Source organism: Microtus oregoni, unplaced genomic scaffold (genome assembly GCF_018167655.1).
Source record: "Microtus oregoni isolate MIOR12 unplaced genomic scaffold, Mior012 000020F_ref0000438, whole genome shotgun sequence".
In the NCBI taxonomy this organism is placed as follows: Eukaryota; Metazoa; Chordata; class Mammalia; order Rodentia; family Cricetidae; genus Microtus; species Microtus oregoni.
Genome location: NW_024543079.1, coordinates 36852645 through 36870701, shown reverse-complemented (window position 1 = coordinate 36870701; position 18057 = coordinate 36852645). Strand labels below are relative to the sequence as shown.

The 18057-nt window shown below is 41.5% G+C and overlaps 1 protein-coding gene across 7 annotated transcripts in view; it reads left to right on the top strand.

The window, feature by feature from the left end:
- Nucleotides 1-18057, top strand: part of Ptpra (protein tyrosine phosphatase receptor type A) — a 101171-nt gene that overhangs the window by 52703 nt on the left and 30411 nt on the right. For 6 of the 7 annotated variants that reach the window (XM_041670147.1, XM_041670143.1, XM_041670146.1 and 3 more), the window contains 4 exons: nucleotides 416-442; nucleotides 6536-6620; nucleotides 7746-7819; nucleotides 8157-8293. In XM_041670147.1, the coding sequence (XP_041526081.1) occupies nucleotides 416-442; nucleotides 6536-6620; nucleotides 7746-7819; nucleotides 8157-8293 (323 nt within the window). The remainder of the gene's footprint in view (nucleotides 1-415; nucleotides 443-6535; nucleotides 6621-7745; nucleotides 7820-8156; nucleotides 8294-18057) is intronic. The other variant, XM_041670148.1, reaches the window with a different exon arrangement.

Here is an 18057-nt window from a genome sequence, read left to right as displayed (position 1 = left end):
GATCTCTGTGAGTTCGAGACCAGCCTGGTCTACAAGAGCTAGTTCCAGGACAGGCTCCAAAACCACAGAGAAACCCTGTCTCGAAAAACCAAAAAAAAAAAAAAAAAAAAAAATTGTCCTTTTACATTTCAAAAGTCATTATGTCTTCTGGTCGCTGATATTTGTGTTTTTCCTTGAATTACTATATTTTTAGTGAGTATTGGATGCTGACTGTGTGCATACTCAGGAGGAAGGAAGGAGACCACTGGTTAAAGCTGAGTAACCCTTGATAATCTTGTTCCCCATTTATGCAGTGTACTGAACGTGGAGAAAATAGCCTACATTCTTGGAGCTTTTTCTTTGTTTTTCCTTAAATTGAATGACAATGTTTTCCTTTAACCTGAGTAAATGTTTCTGTTTTTTACTTGTTACACAGGTAATTCTGACTCAAAAGACAGGAGAGGTGAGCCAGTCACCCTCTGTGTGTTGTCCTTTAAAAGATGTCTGCTGTCCAACCGTGTTTCTTCTGTGTGGGAACCTGGACATCCATGGCTGTGTTGTTTATTGTCCTTCAATGTTTCCATATTTACCTTAGAAAAGGATAAAGGAAACAAGCATTGTATTTTTATATAGATGACAGATTCAATGTATTCTATATATTTTTAAAATCTTATTTATGTATATGTTCTGCTGCATGTATGTCCCTGTATCACACATGTATTCCTGTTGCCCATAGAGGCAGTAAAAGTGCACCAGAATGGAGTCACAGGTGATTGTGAGCCCTCATGAGGGTGCTGGAAATCAGCTCATAGTCCTCATTAGTTGCTTAGCCGTTTCTCCAGCCCCTTTATGTATTTTAATCAACAACAACAACAACAAATTGTATATTTGTCATGTCTCCATACTAGTATTTTACTCTTTGGTGATATATTAGGACATAATTTGTTTTATGATTTTTTTATTTTGTATGTATGAGTGTTTTGCCATTGGTTAAGTGGGGGGTATTTATTGGCCGGCTCTTCTCAATTGTGATTTATTTTTCTCTCACAGTACATTTATTAATGTATGGAAATGTTTTTGATAGTCACAATCAGGATGTTGCTGCTGGCATCTAGTAGTGGAGGCCAGGGATGTTTTAAAGACCCTACAGTGCATATTTTAGACTACCACTACAAAATGTCTTGAATGTGAGGTTGAAAAACCTTGGTATAGATGGAAAGAACTTGGTGTATTGATAATGGTGAAGTAAAGTGGTGATACTATAGGGCTTGTGGAGTGGTCTCTTTAACAGGAACGTTATTGCTTTACTAAAATTTCAAAGCCCATGCAACCCAGAGTGGTGGCACATACCTTAATCTCAGTGTTCAGGAGGCATAGATAGGAGGACCTCAGTGAGTTTGAGGCCAGTATAGGCTACTTAGTGAGGCCCTGTCTTGAGAAAAAAGGAAGAACTATGTGTCATTTACATTTTGTTTTTGTATGTGTGTATTCTCAGTGAATAATGGATTTATTTATACAAGAATATGGTAATTTTTGCCAAATTTAATAGGAGAGGTTAAATATTTGATAACTTTTATCTCCCCACGTTTTTGTTGTTGTTTCATTTTTTGAGACAGGGTTTCTCTGCATAGCCCTGGCTGTTCTGACGCTTACTCTGTAGACAAGGCTGACCTTGAACTCAGAGATCCTCCTGCCTCTGCCTTCTGAGTACTAGAATTAACGGTGTGTGTCATCACTGCTGGGCTCCCTGCGTGTTTTTAAAACATAATACTATAAGATGAGCCCAGATTCCAACACAGCTCCCAAGAGTGAGTTCTTGCTTGTCTAAAATTATGATAGATATTTGCTGATCTTACATAGATTCAACAAGTCAAGGCAAGATCTTTATGGTCTTTGCACTGAGGCAAATACCCCCATTTAAAGCTGAACCCTTCTGCTCAACTTCTCAACTTGTGCCTTCTGAATCTCTGGATCTCTGGAGACATTGTACTCCACTAGGTTTAGGGTACTTGGGAAAGAGTATTCAGGGACACAGGCTTATACTTGAGAAGTGACATCTTGACTTTGTATTTTTTTTTTAAACACTTGCAACTTTCTATGATAAACTTCCTGTAAAGCACTATTCTCCAAACTAAGTTTGAGGAGGGGAGGCACAACAGCTTAGCCTGTGAGTACTCTGGTCTGACAAGCCAGGTCAGGATGGTCTTCACCCTTTCCTCTCTATCCCAACTGGCACAGCTTAAGTTGTTTCTAGCCCTAGACTAGTGAAACTAGTATTTAATTTTCAACTGGAAGGTTTTTGGCTCTGACTGGTCTCTTTAGTAGTGGATTCCTCTCTTTTGTCTTGAAATCCCTCAAAGTTCTAGCCTATAAATACTGCCCTTTGCTCCCCTCAGATATGTTCTTGTTTCATTAGTAGTTTTATATTTCTTCTATCTTTTTATATGTTTGAGGCACAGAGAAAGATAAATTTGTGGTCTAGAAATGTAGTGTAGTCAATTTTTCTTTGGGTCGCCAGCTCACAAATAATGACACATAGACTTATTAATTATGAAAGCCCAACCTATACCTTAGGCTTGTTCCTAACTAGTTCTTATAACTTAAATTAGCCCGTTTCTATTAATCTACATCCTGCCGTGTGGCTCATGACTGTTAACTGCATGTCCTGCTTCTGTGTCTGGCTAGCAATTCTGCCTCTCTTCTCTCCAGAATTCTCTCTCTGCCCAAAAGTTTCACCTAGCTATTGACTGTTCAGCTTTTTATTACACTAATCACAGCAATACATCTTCACACAGTGAACAAATATCCTACAACAGGGGCCGGAGAGATGGCTCAGAGGTTAAGAGCACTGACTGCTCTTCCAGAGGTCCTGAGTTCAATGCCCAGCAACCACAGGATGGCTCACACCCATCTATAATGAGATCTTGTGCCCTCTTCTGGCCTGCAGGCACACATGCAGACAGAACACTATACATAATAAATAGATAAATCTTTTTTTTTTTAAAAAAAAAGTATCCTATAACAATGTAGCTCATCTGATAGAGTGATGCTTAGTAACCTGGTTTGATCCATGCTTGCCAAGGTGATTTATGGCATAAAGGAGGAGTGCTCATTACCTGTAGTCAAGTAAGAAAATAACTACAAAGTATGAGAGGTCTTATCAAGGGAAATAATGTGTCTCTATGAGAAAATACAGACAGGACATGGTGCACACACCTCTGGCCTCAGCTACTTGGGACGCTAAGGCAGGCAAATTGCTTGAGTCCAGGAGTTCTAGGCTGTAATGCACTGTATCCATTGGGTGTGCATCGATGTGGTGACCTCCTGGGAGAAAAGCTGTTGAAGAACTTATTTCAGAAATGATAAATTTAGTATTAGGATGCCAGAGTAGACCTTCTGGGAAAAGTAATATTGCAAATCAAGACTTGATGAGTAGGTGAACTAGGCAAAGAATGGAGGGAGGCCACATGAATCAGAAAAGTAATTGTTCAGAAGCATAAGAATGAATGCCTTCAGCTTAAGGATGCCAGTGGTTAAAGGTTAGTTGAAGAGGAAGAGTGGCAGGAGGCAGTGCAGGTGGGAGCTACTTACAAGTTGTTGTAGACCAGGACAAGATTAGGCTTCATTCTAACAGCTGTGGCAGTCAAAGAAGAGACAGTAGAGGTCGGGCCTAGACTGTAACAACAGAGAGTGAGAAAGAGGCAGACATCTTTGATGTATTGATTTGTTGGGAAACAATAATCTAAGTGTCGCACAAAGAAACACAAAGTAAAAGTAAGCCCGCAGGAGAGTTTATTTTTGCAAAAAGAGTGTGCCTTGGCCCTAACTGGCGTAGCAAGCACACTCTTGGGCAAGACGTGCATTTAGTTTTTATTCTAACACAGGCAGTGACTGTGTCTCCTGATGGGAACTCACCCTTACAATTTGACATGATTGGCTGATCTATAGGAAGAGGAAGGGTGTGATAGTCAAGTCTCAGAAATGTCTAGTGATTGCACACGGACATGTAATGAGATGGAAAAGTTTTGTGGAATGATAACCCTTTCAGGGCCAGCTATTTTTGTAGGAAGAAAAAAAAATGTTTCTAAGGGGTTCTAGCCCTAAAAGAAACTGCTTGCAGCTGGGTCGGTTAGAGAAGGTATGCATGAAGAAGTCAAGGGGATTTCTCCATTTCTTCCTTGAGCAGCAGGAGGATTGGAATGCCAGCTGCTGAATGGTAAAAGCATCTGTAATGCAGAAAATTGATGTTGCTTATGAAGGCTGTGAAGTTGAAAGTGGAGGTGGCCAGTAGGTAGTTGAGAACCAAGCAATGCAAATATGGGAATTTCTGTCACTATTTGAAATTATAGGCGTCTGATCAGATAGTCGATTGAAAATAAGAAAGTGTCCCAGGATACAATGCTGAAAAGTGTCTGCAGTCACAGAGCACTGCTGTTGTAAAAGGAACAACCCGGCAAAGGAGACAAATGAAACAGCCAGGGGACTTCATCATAGGGAGAAAATGCTTCTAGGAGGAGGGAACGATCATCCAGTGTGAATGGTCGTTTTAAGATGGGCATCACATACAGCAATGTTTGAAATTTACCATCAATAGAAAAATATACTAGTTCCAGGACAGGAACCAAAAAAGCTACGGAGAAACCCTGTCTCGAAAATAAAAAAAAAAAAAAAAAGAAAGAAAGAAAAATATGGTAGACATTTCCTATCCCTTTAGGCTGGGATGGTGGTGTTTGCCTCCAATCCCAGACTTGGGAGATAGAATGAGGGTTGTGAACTCTGGGCTGTACAGTGATAACTACTTCCAGTCACACACACCCCTCCGCACCCCACTCCCCCAAAAAAACCCTCCACATTTCTCTCCATACTATTCCTTTTATTTGCATATATACCCTGATGTAAAAGTCCTCATAAAATGAGAGGGTGTGCTCCTCTCCCCTCTCTCTATCCTTCTTTCATTCCATTTAGGCTTTCTTACCCAAACTCAAAAGAAATTACCCCAAAAACTCACCAGTAGCTGTCACCTGGGTAAGCCAGTTTCATTTCTGTTTTCATCTTACCCTGTTTGAATTCATTTCTCCTTTGTTGGAGACTGCTTTTGGTTTTCTGCTAGATGACTTCCTACCTAGTGGCTGCTGCAATTCCTGAGTCAGTTTAGCAGAACTTTTAAACAAAGGAGAATTCAGTTATGTCCTTTCTGTTTTAGTCGTCCAATAATATTCTGAATTAAAGCCACACTTGCTGCCATGGCCTATAACTTAAGTTTTCTGGCTCCTGCCTATCTCTCCAGTTACAGCTTGTATCACTCTGGCCTTTGTGCTGTTTTTTGAGCCTGCCAAACTCCTTACCAGCTGGTGAATCAGATGAAATTATGACTGTTTCTGTTAGATTTGGTTGCTGTTTGTTGGTCCTTGCTGAGCGGCTTCAGTGGAGCACTAAGTAGGAGTCAGTATAAACGTGTCAGGAGAATCTAAGGGAGGAAATGGAGAACAGCAGTGGTGTGAGAAGGTAGCTGAGACAGAGGATAAGTGAGGTCAAGAAGATAAAATGTTTGAGATGACAGCAGTGGACATAGTCCAGAGACCACCTGGCAGGATTGGCCTTTGCATAAAAGGGGCATACCCTCACAAAAAGCAAAGAAACTCAGGTGGGTTGTGTGGTTTGTAATATGGAGTAAAAGGGGAGTTCTGACCTGGCCTGCTGCATGAGAAATGTGGCTAGGTACTGAGCTCGGGCCTGTGGAATGGAGGGAAGGCTTGACGCTCTACTCTAGCCAGACTCTGTTGTGGTTGGCATCCTGGCAAAGGGCAGCTGAGGAAAGAAGATACCGAAAGTGGTAGAGGGGATAGGAAGTACATGGCAGTTTTGATGCATGGTGCATGTGGATCCAGCAGCATTTCCTTATTTAATCATACTCCCTGTGCCAGGAAACCACTAGGGTTTATGACAGAACAATCTTTTTTCTTCCTTCTCCTGTTTTTTTTCTCTAGGCGGAGCTCATTGAGACTGGGATGTAGTGTGATGTCGGGCCTACGTTCCTGACCTGCCAGTATTTGTATCTCTGAATCTTTGGGTGCTTTTTGTATGCTAAGTTTTGTTTGAGCTCAGATGATATAGCAATGAAAGAGTCTCTGACTTAAAAGACAATTTTTATCCCAATACAGTTATCCCAGTGCAGGAAGTCGTACAGTAAATAAATGCATGGTATATCAAAGACAGGTGGGACCCTACCTCATCCCCTACCCAATGGCCCTAATGTGGCAGCGGGTATTCTTTTCTCGTACACGCTAGCACATGTATTTGCTCCTTGCTCTTTAGTGTGCATTTCTGTACACAGCCCCTCTGTTTCTCATTTTGTCCTCTTGATCTCTGTGTGTGTGTGTGTGTGTGTGTGTGTGTGTGTGTGTGTGTGTGTGTGTGGTTTCACATCCTACCATCTGCAGAAATCTTTAATGGGTGGTATTCCCCCTCCCCCGCATCGGTGTGTCTTCCTGAGCTTCCAACTTGAGCCCTTCATTGCATAACACAATTATCACCTGTTCTTTTCTCTTGGTTTCAGATGAGACACCAATTATTGCAGTGATGGTGGCCCTGTCCTCTCTGCTAGTAATCGTTTTTATTATCATAGTTCTGTACATGTTAAGGTAAGTATGTTAATGTTACTTCATTTGCTTAGAATATCCTGATAACCCCTGTGTCTCAGTAAGCCCACACAGTTAAGAAGACAGTAGGCTAAGGACAATGTGTAGGGTAAAGGGACGGTGACTCGTGCTAGTGCTTATATTAAAGTACTACTTAGAAACAGTTTCTAAACTGCAGTCTTCCTTAAGACCTAGGTGCTCTCCCTTTGCTAACTGTCCAGACCAAGTCTCCTAATTCTAGCTGAGGCTAAAGCCTAGAGTAGAGCCATGGTTTAGAGATGAAGACTTGGGTACTATCTTATCAGTGACAGGTGTTTGAAGATCTTCAGCTCTGTCCTTTGAAACAACCTCTTAAAAGGCCTCTAGTAAGATTATATGCACACAAAAAACTTACTTTGTTTCTAGCTGAAGCTTTGTCTCCAAACCTCTCAAGGACCTCTGGTCTTTGTCTAGTAGGCAGATCTGAGGGGTTAAAATATTCCTCTGCCTGACCTCTCAGAAGCTTCTAGATAATGAACAGAAGCTAGGAGGGAACCTAAGCGAAAAAAGAATGTGGTTCATTTGTGCTCTTCCTTATGACGATACTGCCCTGATGACCTGGGTTTAACTCTGCTTTATCTTGAACCCAGCCTGCTCTGTGTTCACTTACTCTGGAGCTCTGGGTTTCTCCCCATGACTCCTAGACTGCTCTAAGAAAATACCAGGATTTTTGTTTCATAAAGATCTTATTATCCCATCCTGTCCCACCCATTCTACCGTAACCCATTCTACCATGCTCTTACACACACACACACACACACACACACACACACACACACACCACTATATTACACTTATCTGTTATGGCTGAGCACTCAAGTGTGTGATGGAGCTGAAGCTACTCAGAGGAATCAGGCGGGTCAGAATATAGTGTGTCTCTGCTGGACTTTCGGATGCTGAGTGTAAGGAAGACCATCCCAAGGTGCTTGGTCAGCACAAGGAGCTGCCTCAGACATGCCTGACTTGTGTCTCTTTTTTAAAAAGTTTGATTTGACAGAGAGATTTAGAAAGGTGTAGTCAATAATGGGAATACAAAGACAGTGATTTACCTCTTTGCTTAGTTTTTCATGATAGATATTCTCTCATTAGGTTTAAGAAATACAAGCAAGCTGGAAGCCATTCCAATTCTTTCCGACTGTCAAATGGCCGCACAGAGGATGTGGGTAAGGCACGGGGAACGTCTGAAGAAGAAAAGCAAGAAATGAACATTTCTCCCATCCTGTTTTATTTATTTTATTTGTGTGTATATATATACACAATGCAATTGTGTGTTTGTGGAGATCAGAGACCAACTCGCAAGAGCTGGTTCTCTCCTTCCATCATGTGGATTCTGGGCATCCAGTTGAGTCCTTCAGACTTGCTGACAAACACCTTTTACCGATGGAGACATATCCCTGTCTCTTTTTCCCCATCTTTTTAAAAGAATGAGACCATTAGTCTCCACAAAGGGACTGCGTCTATCTCCAGGACACCTAATTTACCTTCCCTCTTATACTGCAGAGCCCCAGAGTGTACCACTTCTGGCCAGGTCCCCAAGCACCAACAGGAAGTACCCACCACTGCCTGTGGACAAGCTGGAAGAGGAGATTAACCGAAGAATGGCTGATGACAATAAGCTCTTCAGAGAGGAATTCAACGTGAGTCCTTTGTTGTTAAAAAAGTGGAAGGGAGACCTGAGGTCTGGTCTTTGGAGTCATGAGATATAAAATAGATTTCTAATGGATAATGGGTGAGAAATGCTTTTTACCAGGTTCATCTTGCTCCTTTCCTGTATAATTATGGGAAGTTTTTAAAAGAAAGAAATTGCTTCACCTCCCTCATCCTCCCATCCGTTCATTACTGATTAGTTCACTCATCGTCATGTCTAGTAACTCATTTGTTTAATACTTACAAGCTTCTCATAGGTACCAAGAAATAGTCTAGGTGCCATGGATATAATACGGAGCAAAAAAAGAAATCCCAATCCCAGTTTCAAAGAAATCTCCGCCCTCTCAGGAAATTCTATTTATAAGAATAAAACTGTCTATAAAGCCAAGCAATTCAAGCCGTAGTCTGTAGCGGGGATCTGGACTGTTATATAGCAGGGAATAGGAGTGGATTGATGTAAAAAGTAGTGGCTACAGCGGAATGCCGAGTATTGAGATTGTGTTTTCATGTCTCTCAGGGAAGCAGAATGAGCATCAACCAGCATCTGGTGATCCTGGGTCAGAAGTTTCCTTTCTGAGTGTGCAGCTCAGTGGTAGCTTACCTAGCATGTGCAGGCCCTAGGTTCATTCCTTGGTACTACCGATTTACAGTCATGTATTCCCAACCACTTGGGAGGCTGAGGCAGGAAGGCCACAGGTTGAAGGCCAGCCGGACACCTTAGTAAGCTGCTGTCTCAGTGGAGTCTGTAGCTAGTATTTAAGCACAGTTTCCTTGAAGAAGCAAGGAGAGTAGAGAAAGTGAAGTGAGGCGACAGAAGTAGCAGGAGCAAGCATCTGGGTGAGAGGAGGCATATTCAGAAGATTTTTAAAGGGCTGCACGGCAAAAGAGCACTGCTGTCTAGGTACTTCCTTCTAACTGACCTGTTCCGTCGTGAGGAGAGGAGAAAAGATCATTAAGACTCAGGAAGCCCAGCTGCCTGTTCTCCTCGAGAGAGCTCCAGAGAGGCACCTGAGTGGTCAATCTTGTGCTGGGGTGAGCTCTTCGGTGTTTCAGCTGCATTCAAGCCATCCATATTACCACTCAGTGAACTTACTGGTTCACTCTATGTCTTTGGTACCCTATCTGGCATGAGTAGACGTTCATTCATGTCTTCCAAAGAAAAGTCCTATAACAGGGAGTAGTAGGGGAAAAACTGAGAAAAGGCTAGTACACACCACTCAGCTGAGTGAAGCAGAAACCTGTGAACCAACCAGATTTGTATTTTGAAAAAACAAACAAAACGATTCTGTTTGCTATCTGGAAAACAAACTGAGGGGCCAGGTTAGGATCCGGGAATGCAGCTAGTCTGCAACATTTGTTACAACTAGTAGTAGCTTTAATAATTATCACTTTAGATAATTATTAAAGAGAGGGAATAGATTTAAGGACAGAGAAGAGTAGTTCCAAGACTGTTGGCTTCCCTGGCCTTTTTGCTATGTGTCATCTTATAGGTAGGCTCCTCTCATAATGCCAAAATGACTATCCCAGTTCTAGGCATAATATGGAGGTACAGTCAGGTCCACTGGAAGAAGGATGACTGTTTTAAGTTTCTGGAGATGTCTTTTGCCACATGCTCCTTCTTAAAGTAGTCTTGGGTAGGGGAGAGTTCCTGCAGCTGCCTAAGGTCAGTGCAGATTATCTTTGATTCAAGCATATAACCCCACAGGGGACTTCAGAGTCAAAGAGGAAAAGAGGCTGGGGATCTGGCTCACTCTGTAGAATGTTTGCCATTCAGGTCTGAGGACCTGAGTTTAGATTCTCACCTGTGTGAAAAACTGTTACTGTACTCCTTTAATCCCAGAGCTAGGAAGGTGAAGACCTCCTGGAGCTCCCTGGCTGACTGGTCTAGTTGCTGTTTCAAATTAAGAAAATAAAAAAAATAAATAAATAAAGAGTGATTGAGAAAGACACTCATTATCCTCTTCTGGCTTCCACATGCGCACACATACATCATACACAGGACAAAAAGTGGAAAAGTGGCCATTTAGGTGGTCATATCAACCTCTTATAACTGCTCCACCACTGAAGGGCTTAGGTTCAGATTTATATCTTCAGAAAAATCCCTGGCTTCAATGTAAGTAGAAAGGAGCAAAGACCTAAAGCCCACATTCATTTACCAAGTAAGAGTTAATAGAGTAATCCAGACCTCTTATTTTGTTTTAAACCATTGGGAAAAGAGCACCATTTAACACTCATTATTGAGAACATTTGGCACATCCCACCAGACAGCCTCACAGATGGGACTGTGGTAGACATTGTACTGTTCTGTAATTTGTAACACCGACTGCTTCTGGATGATGGTGTGTGCGATCCTATTGACATACTTCTTTGTAAAATTAATTCTTTTTGGAAATAATATCCCCTGAGACACCATAATAAAACATTCTGGTAAATCCTTAGAGAGAAGTCCTAAAGGCATGATAGACATATGAGAGAGAGAGAGAGAGAGAGAGAGAGAGAGAGAAATAGCCATTGGCTAGCATGTTCACGAGCTCATCAGGCCAATAGTACTGGGATAGCAAGGGAGCGTAAACATTGTTAGAACCTAATCTCCAGTGAGATGGTGTGATAGCATACTTAAAGTTCTCTTTGCTGGGAGAATTTCTCCTTACATTCATTTAGAGCTGTCAGTGAAGTATATACTCTCCAGCAGTCTACTTCTGTCCGTCTTGGACAAACACAACACAAGAGTCAACTATACACCAGAGCAGATTCTTTTTCTCTTAGTCATCTCTTGATATCAACAAGAAGTCATAAATGTCTTTTGAAGGAGAAGGACCTGTGGTATGTGGCAGGTCTTCTGTGTACGTTGCTTCTATCTATGGTGGACTCTACAGGGTATATCCAAATTTATAACTTATGAATCACATAACAACTAATTTATGACAGGAAGCTACCTGTATCAAATAAATAGTTTCCACTCTGATGCTCAGTCCTAAGCTATGAGTGTGGTCTTGCAGACAAGACTGTGTACTTTCTCCTTTATGAGGTTTTTTTTTTTTTTATCTTAACGGCCATATTCAACCTTGCTATACATGTTTTAGAGTCCCACAGAACCTGCTAGGACCAGTTTTGCCTCAGCCTAGATCAGTTCTTTGCTGATCACTCAGTAACTAGATCAGAGAAGGATAGCCAGCATCTACTGCATCCTTTCTCCAAGATTCAAAATGGCCAAACAAGTATTGCTCCCTTACTGGGGGAGAGATGGTGAGGATAAGGAACAAGAGCTCATCCTTTATGTCAGAGAAGGTAACCTGGCATGTCTACAGCTTTGACTTTCAGAAAACTTGGCTTAAGTCACAAGCCCACTGCGGGTTTTGCTTTGTTCTGTTCTGCTTTTCTGTTCACCGTGCATATCTGAAATCCATAACTTCCTGTTCTGTCAGCTTGGCATCATTAGTGTGATGGTCAGGTTAAGGTCCTATGAGACAAAATATGTGACCACAGCGTAGGTAGATCAGGGCTATTTACCACTGTGACCACTCTTTTCCTGAAAGGGGAAAACAGCTTCAAATAATGTGTTCAACTTTAAAAGAGCATATAAAAAGATTAATCCCATTGATACAGGATTCCAGCTCCTTCAACATTCCAGTAGTGGGGGTTCTACATTAGGAAGGAAAGTTGCTGGAAAGCCAGCTGTTAAGTCTGCAGCTCCAGCTGATAACTGACTCGGTTTATCATAATCTAGTATTGATTTGATTTACTTTCTTACTGTATAGCCCAGGCTGTCCTGAAATTTCCTCTTTAGCCCAGTCTACCCAGGAACTCCAGATCTTTCTGCCTCAGCTTCCTGAGTTCTAGCAGGGCTGGAAGTGCTAGGATATAGGCATGCACCATCACACCCAGTTCCTGTGGACCTGGTCAAAGACCATGAGACCTTTGTGTTAGTCGTTTGGTACTCTCTCTCTCTTTTTCTTTCTTTCATCTTGCACCCAAGATACAGCTGTGTTTTCCAGACTGGCCTCAAACTCCTAGTTTCAGAAGGTTTTTCTATCTTGGTAGCTAGGACTACAGCATATATAGTTCTGTATACTGTAGGATACATAGTAGCCAGATGTCCTACAAACTTTTAAATCTTCTGTAGCACTTACATCCCTGCTTATGTAGGGACTTAGGCTTTAGTAGGCCAGCGCTACTGGAGCTTACATTGGCTTTCTCTGTAATCATCTTTATCTAGTAGGTAGGGAATTCATGTGGATATGCTGCTGTAATAGGTATCTACTAGTGTAGGCCAGTGCAGGCCAGAACGTCTTCCTTTACCTGGCCTAAAAATGCTCCATTGTAAATAACATAAATAACATATCACAGTGAAATTCTGGATTCCCAGAAATTAGTTATCTTAAGTCCAGAGACCAGTATCTCCTAAAAGATGTATTTCCCTTTGCCAGTGTGAGTCACCAAGGGAAATGTGATGTAAATTCTTAAGATGGAGAGGGTCACAGTATATGAATGTGGATGAGCTTAGTCAAGGTTTGTCCTAGCAGCTTCCTGGCTGTGCTCTAATTGAAGGGATAAAATAGCCTAAGCTTTTAATCCTAGCACTATGGAGGCAGAGGCAGGTGGATCTCTGTGCGTTTGAGACTGGGCCAGCCTGGTCTACAGAATTAGTTCCAGGACAGCCAAGACTACACAGAGAAACTCTGTCTCCAGGAGGAAAAAATACCTAAGCTTAGGTGTCAGGTGAAAAGTGGCATTTTCTCTAGCAGAGTAGGTCCGCTGCAGTGACTTGAGCTAGCTGCCTCCTATTTCCCAGTGTTTTTTTCACCAGTGTGTACAGCAGGACTATGCTATAGATCCTATGAGGGACATAGTGAAGATGTCATTATTTTCCTGGCTTAAAAAGTAGGAAGTTAGCACTCGGGGGGCAGAGGATCTCTGAGTTCAAGGACAACCTGGTCGACAAAGAAAGTTCCAGGACAGCCAAAGCTATTACACAGAGAAACTCTGTCTTGAAAAAAAACAAACAAAAGTAGGAAATCAGAATACTGAGTCCTTGAATGCTTGAGATCCCAAGTTTTACACCCAGAACCAGTGTGGAAAGGCCCAGGACTTGTAATCACCGTGCTTAGGAAGTAGAGCCAGGTGGATCTCTGGGACTCTCTGACCCGCTAGTCTTACAGAACATGGTTGATAACTCCTGAAGCACGGTGTTTACAAGTCCTGATTTTTAGAATACCAGTAAAGAATTCATGTATGTCATGTAACTGGACTAAACAGACATTTGTGTTACCTTGATGAGCTAAAACCCCACAAAGATCAACAAGAATTATGACACGGGCATTGGGTATTCACCATGGCTACGCTCTGGAAGGGCATGAATGGGAAGGCATGAGCTGTCAACTGGGTTTGTATTAGTGCAAAAGGCAGAAGAAATTAAGTACCTGGTAGTTGTGTTCCTTTAAATAGAACTGTTATAGAGGACCTTGGAGAATGCTGGTGACTGAGGTGAATTTGGCAGTAGCAGGGAACTGAGACTTCAACAAGTTCTGGAGATCTCTGGCAGATCAGAGACGCAAGACAGGAAGGAAGGATTGAGAAGCCAAAGATAAAATAAGAATTTTTTACTACAAATACTGCCTTCAGAAAAAAATCAGACTCAGGAAATAAATTATCAGATATAAAAGCAGCATAAAAATTAATTTTTGTATGTAGGCCATAAAAATCTAATACTTTTTAAATATATCACTTATATTAGTATCCAAGATGTAAAGTACTTAAGAATAAACTTAACAAAATATTTGCAAAATCTTCAGAGAAAATTATAAAAATGTTTGCACACATTAAAGGAAAACATCTTAAACTAGTTAAGAAATAAATCTCTGGGTCAGGAAACTCAGTGTGTGAAGATGCCAGTTCTCCTCAGACTGATACACAGATTCAATGCAATTCCAATAAAAATCCCAACAGGTTCTTTGTGGAACTTGACAAGCTGATTCTAAAATTTTTATGGAGGAGGAAAGAGTCAAGACTAGCCAAGACAATCCCGAAGAAGAAGAACAAGGTGAGGAGAACTGCCTTAGCAGACACAGAGTACTTATAAGACGGTGTGACGTTGTCGCTGGGGGAGACTGAGTAGTGCAGTAAAATACCAAGAGCAGATCCCATGTCTAAATGGAAACAGATTCGTCACTGAAGTGCTGCTGCTTTTTTGGTTGGGGAAAGAATGGCCTTTACAATATATGGCACTGGAACAACGGGGCAGCCCTGTGAGAGTAAACGGAGTGGGTCGTTTGTCTCAGATAGACACAAATACCAATTCCATTTGGCATAGATACTGAAGTTTAAAGGACAGGATTGTAAAATGTGAAAATAATATAGGAAAATACACACATGATTTCACATGAGAAAGGATTTCTCAAACCTGAAAATGTTGGTAAAGTGAAAGATTGGCAAATTTAACTACATGTACTACAAAAGTTCTGTTGATAACTAGAGACCATAATAGAAAATGAAAGCTCACACATGACTATGAGTACCCAGAATAAAGAAATAAAAGGAAAATTACAGTCCAGTAAAACAATGAGAAAACATTAGGTGAGGCACTGCATAGAGGAGAAAACCCTTTACCCAGTAAGCTGGAAAGCTGATGACCCTGTCGGTCATATAGAAATGCAAGTTATGGTTGTAGTTAATATAAAGTATGACAGTAGCAGATGTGGATGAAGGTACCAAAATGGAACCTGTTCTGGCACAGCTGGTATTGGAAATGGGCACAGTTAGAGTGAAATAGTTTTAGGCCTAGGAAGATGGCTGAGTCTGAGTTCCATTCCTAGCACTAAAGTCAGACAGCTCACAACCACCTCTCACTCCAACTCTCTGGGATCCAGTGCCATCTTCTGGCCTCTCTGGGGACACACATATACTGCATATACTTAAGACAGGCATACACATAGCAAAACTGTATCTGTCATTTATTAAAAAGAACAAAAGCCAATTACAAACAAGAGTCTGAATGAGTTCAGGAACATGTCTTAGTATTGATGCAATAAAACACCATGAGGGCTGGAGAGGTGGCTCAGCAGTTAAGAGCATTGCCTGCTCTTCCAAAGGTCCTGAGTTCAATTCCCAGCAACCATATGGTGGCTCACAACCATCTGTAATGAGGTCTGGTGCCCTCTTCTGGCCTTCAGGCATACATGCAGAAAGAATATTGTATATTAAAAAAAAAATAAAAAAATAAAACACCATGACCAAAGCCACTTGGGAAGGACAGGGTTTTTTTTTTTTTTTTTTTCAGCTTACACTTCCAGGTTATAGTCCATCAACAAGAGAAGTCAAGGTGGGAGCTCAAAAAGGGCAGGGACTTGGAGGCAGGAGCTAGTGCTTACTGACTGGCTCCTCATGGCTTTCTCAGCCTGCTTTCTTATACTTACCAAGGATCCCAGTGATGGCATTCTCACAATAGGCTGGGCCCTCCATCATCAATCACTAATTAAGAAAATACGCTGTAGGCTTGCCTACAGCTGGATCTATGAAGGTATTTTTCTCAACTGAGGTTCCCTTCTCTCAGATGACTTGTGTCAAGTTGACACAAAACTATCCAGAACAGAACATAACGCTGAGCCAAAAGAAAAGCAGGTTAGCATTTTTTAATTATGCTTCCATTTTCATCACAAAATACATTGAGCAATAATAATAAGGATGCAGTATATGGGGTACAAATTATGACAAGACAATGGTAAGCTCCAAGTTTACCTGTGAAAGGAGATAGAGAAGATCAAGAGTGGAGGAGTCCAGAGTGAACTTGGAAGTTAAAGTGGATGGCAGGTGCACCTTTTAAAAGAATGCTGAGGTACCTCACCTTTGTTCCATTTAAGATTTGATTAAGAAATTAAATGGTCTTTGATGCTACCTAGTGTTTCTGGGGAATTTAATGTCATCTGCTCATCCAGGTCTGTTGCTCGTTCTAGGAGCTAGGCAAGCCGTTTCTCAGAGTAAGAGCTAAAGCAGTGTAAGGTCCCCTTTGTTTTATTCTGACATAGGCAGAACAAGCCTTATCGGTTCTGCTGTTTCTTCCAGATGTTCCCTTTAAAAGGCTTCGCCCACCTGGAGAGTTGTTTTCCTTCCTCATGAGTGGGGTGGTAGCAATTGCTGTCATTCCCTACCCCTCTGTAGTACAGACTGTGTTTTGTGGGGGCTAGAGGTATAGCCTGTTGGGAGACTACTTGTTTTGCATACAGAGCCCTGGGTTCAGTCCCCAAAACCACATAAAATGGAGCATGGTGGCACATTCCTTTAATCTCAGTACTCCGGAAGTGAAGGCACGAGGATCATAAATTCAAGGTCATCTTCAGTTACACAGCAAGTTCAGGGCCAACCTTGGCTAGTGCTAGTGCGGTAATCTTGCTCTTTCACACCCTCTGCTCTCGTTTAAGGAAAGAAACGTACAAGAATCTTGGGAAAAGGTTAGCCTAGAGACTAAAAAACTGGCATTTCACCTGTCCTGTGCTGAGATGGAAACCTAGCCTAAGAAAAGAAGATGAAGTATAAGTGAATTGGGAAACTCCAGTATTAAATATGTTCTCTGTTTTATATGCAAGAGTTGACACACAGGAAAAAAAGGAAACTTACTGCCATGTGCCCACAGCACAGAGTAAAGAGAATTGCCTGTCTTAGTAAAATGACGTGCAGACTCTCTAGGGTTTGAATTTTGAATCTCTTGTGTGAAGTAAGAGTAAGTAGACTGTGAGATTGATTGTCCTTGCCTGTCATGCAAGTCCCAGGAAATAGCCTTCTTCCCCCCTAAAGCATCTTTCATCTGGCAAAATTAACTGCCCCAAAGCTGATTTTTTTTCCTTCATTTAATCATCCTTATTTTATTTTCAGAAACCTGAGAGCTCTCCTTCATTCTTTTCTCCCCCAATCTGCCTTCACTTCCTTCCATCTCCAAATGCAGTATTCTAACTCCAGAATATATCTCAGATGCATCCACTTCCTTATGTTGTCATCTGTCTTAGTCACTGTTCTATTGCTGTGCAGAGACACTATAACCAAGGCAACTCTTAGGAAATAAAATATTTAATTGGGAATTTGCTTACAGTTTCAGAGGTTTAGTCGTGCAAAGATGGAAACAGACCACCGAAGTCTAGTAAACCAGAAGCAAACTTTATTCAGAAAAAAATTGAAAATTAAAAAAAAATAAATCTGCATGGGGCACAAAAAGCTTATCAGCTAGCTGAGACCAGAGATGCACTTGTAAGGCTGTGGCAAAGGCCGGTTTCTGACCTCCTCCTTTTTATAGCAAAAAGCAACAAACATTAGGCAATAAAACAGAAGAATTTTTACAATGTCAAGGTAAAACTCAGATACAAATTGCCCTTCTTTGCAATTTTCATTAACAGAGTTTTAGTTAGACTAGTGTTTGTATTTTAGGTCTTTGTTTTTCCCTGACACTCGCTGGTGGTGTTTACCAAAGCTCTGCACTCCCCCTAATGCTGCCAGTTTCACGTAGCAGAGACTATGCATAACAGAAAAGTCACATCCATCCCACCCTCTAAAGGTTAATTCAGCTCATATCCATTATTGATCACGGGTGACTGGGGTGTTATCTTAGGGCTAACTCTCAGTTTGCAGAGCTGATGCTTCAGTCTTATAGACAGATGGTTTGTAAAGAAAGTAACCCAGTGTTAATAGTTAATCCGTAAGCTGCTGGGAAAGCTGCTGACATCCTGCTCTCATTCTACGAGGCTTACAACTTTGCTTTCCTTATTTATAC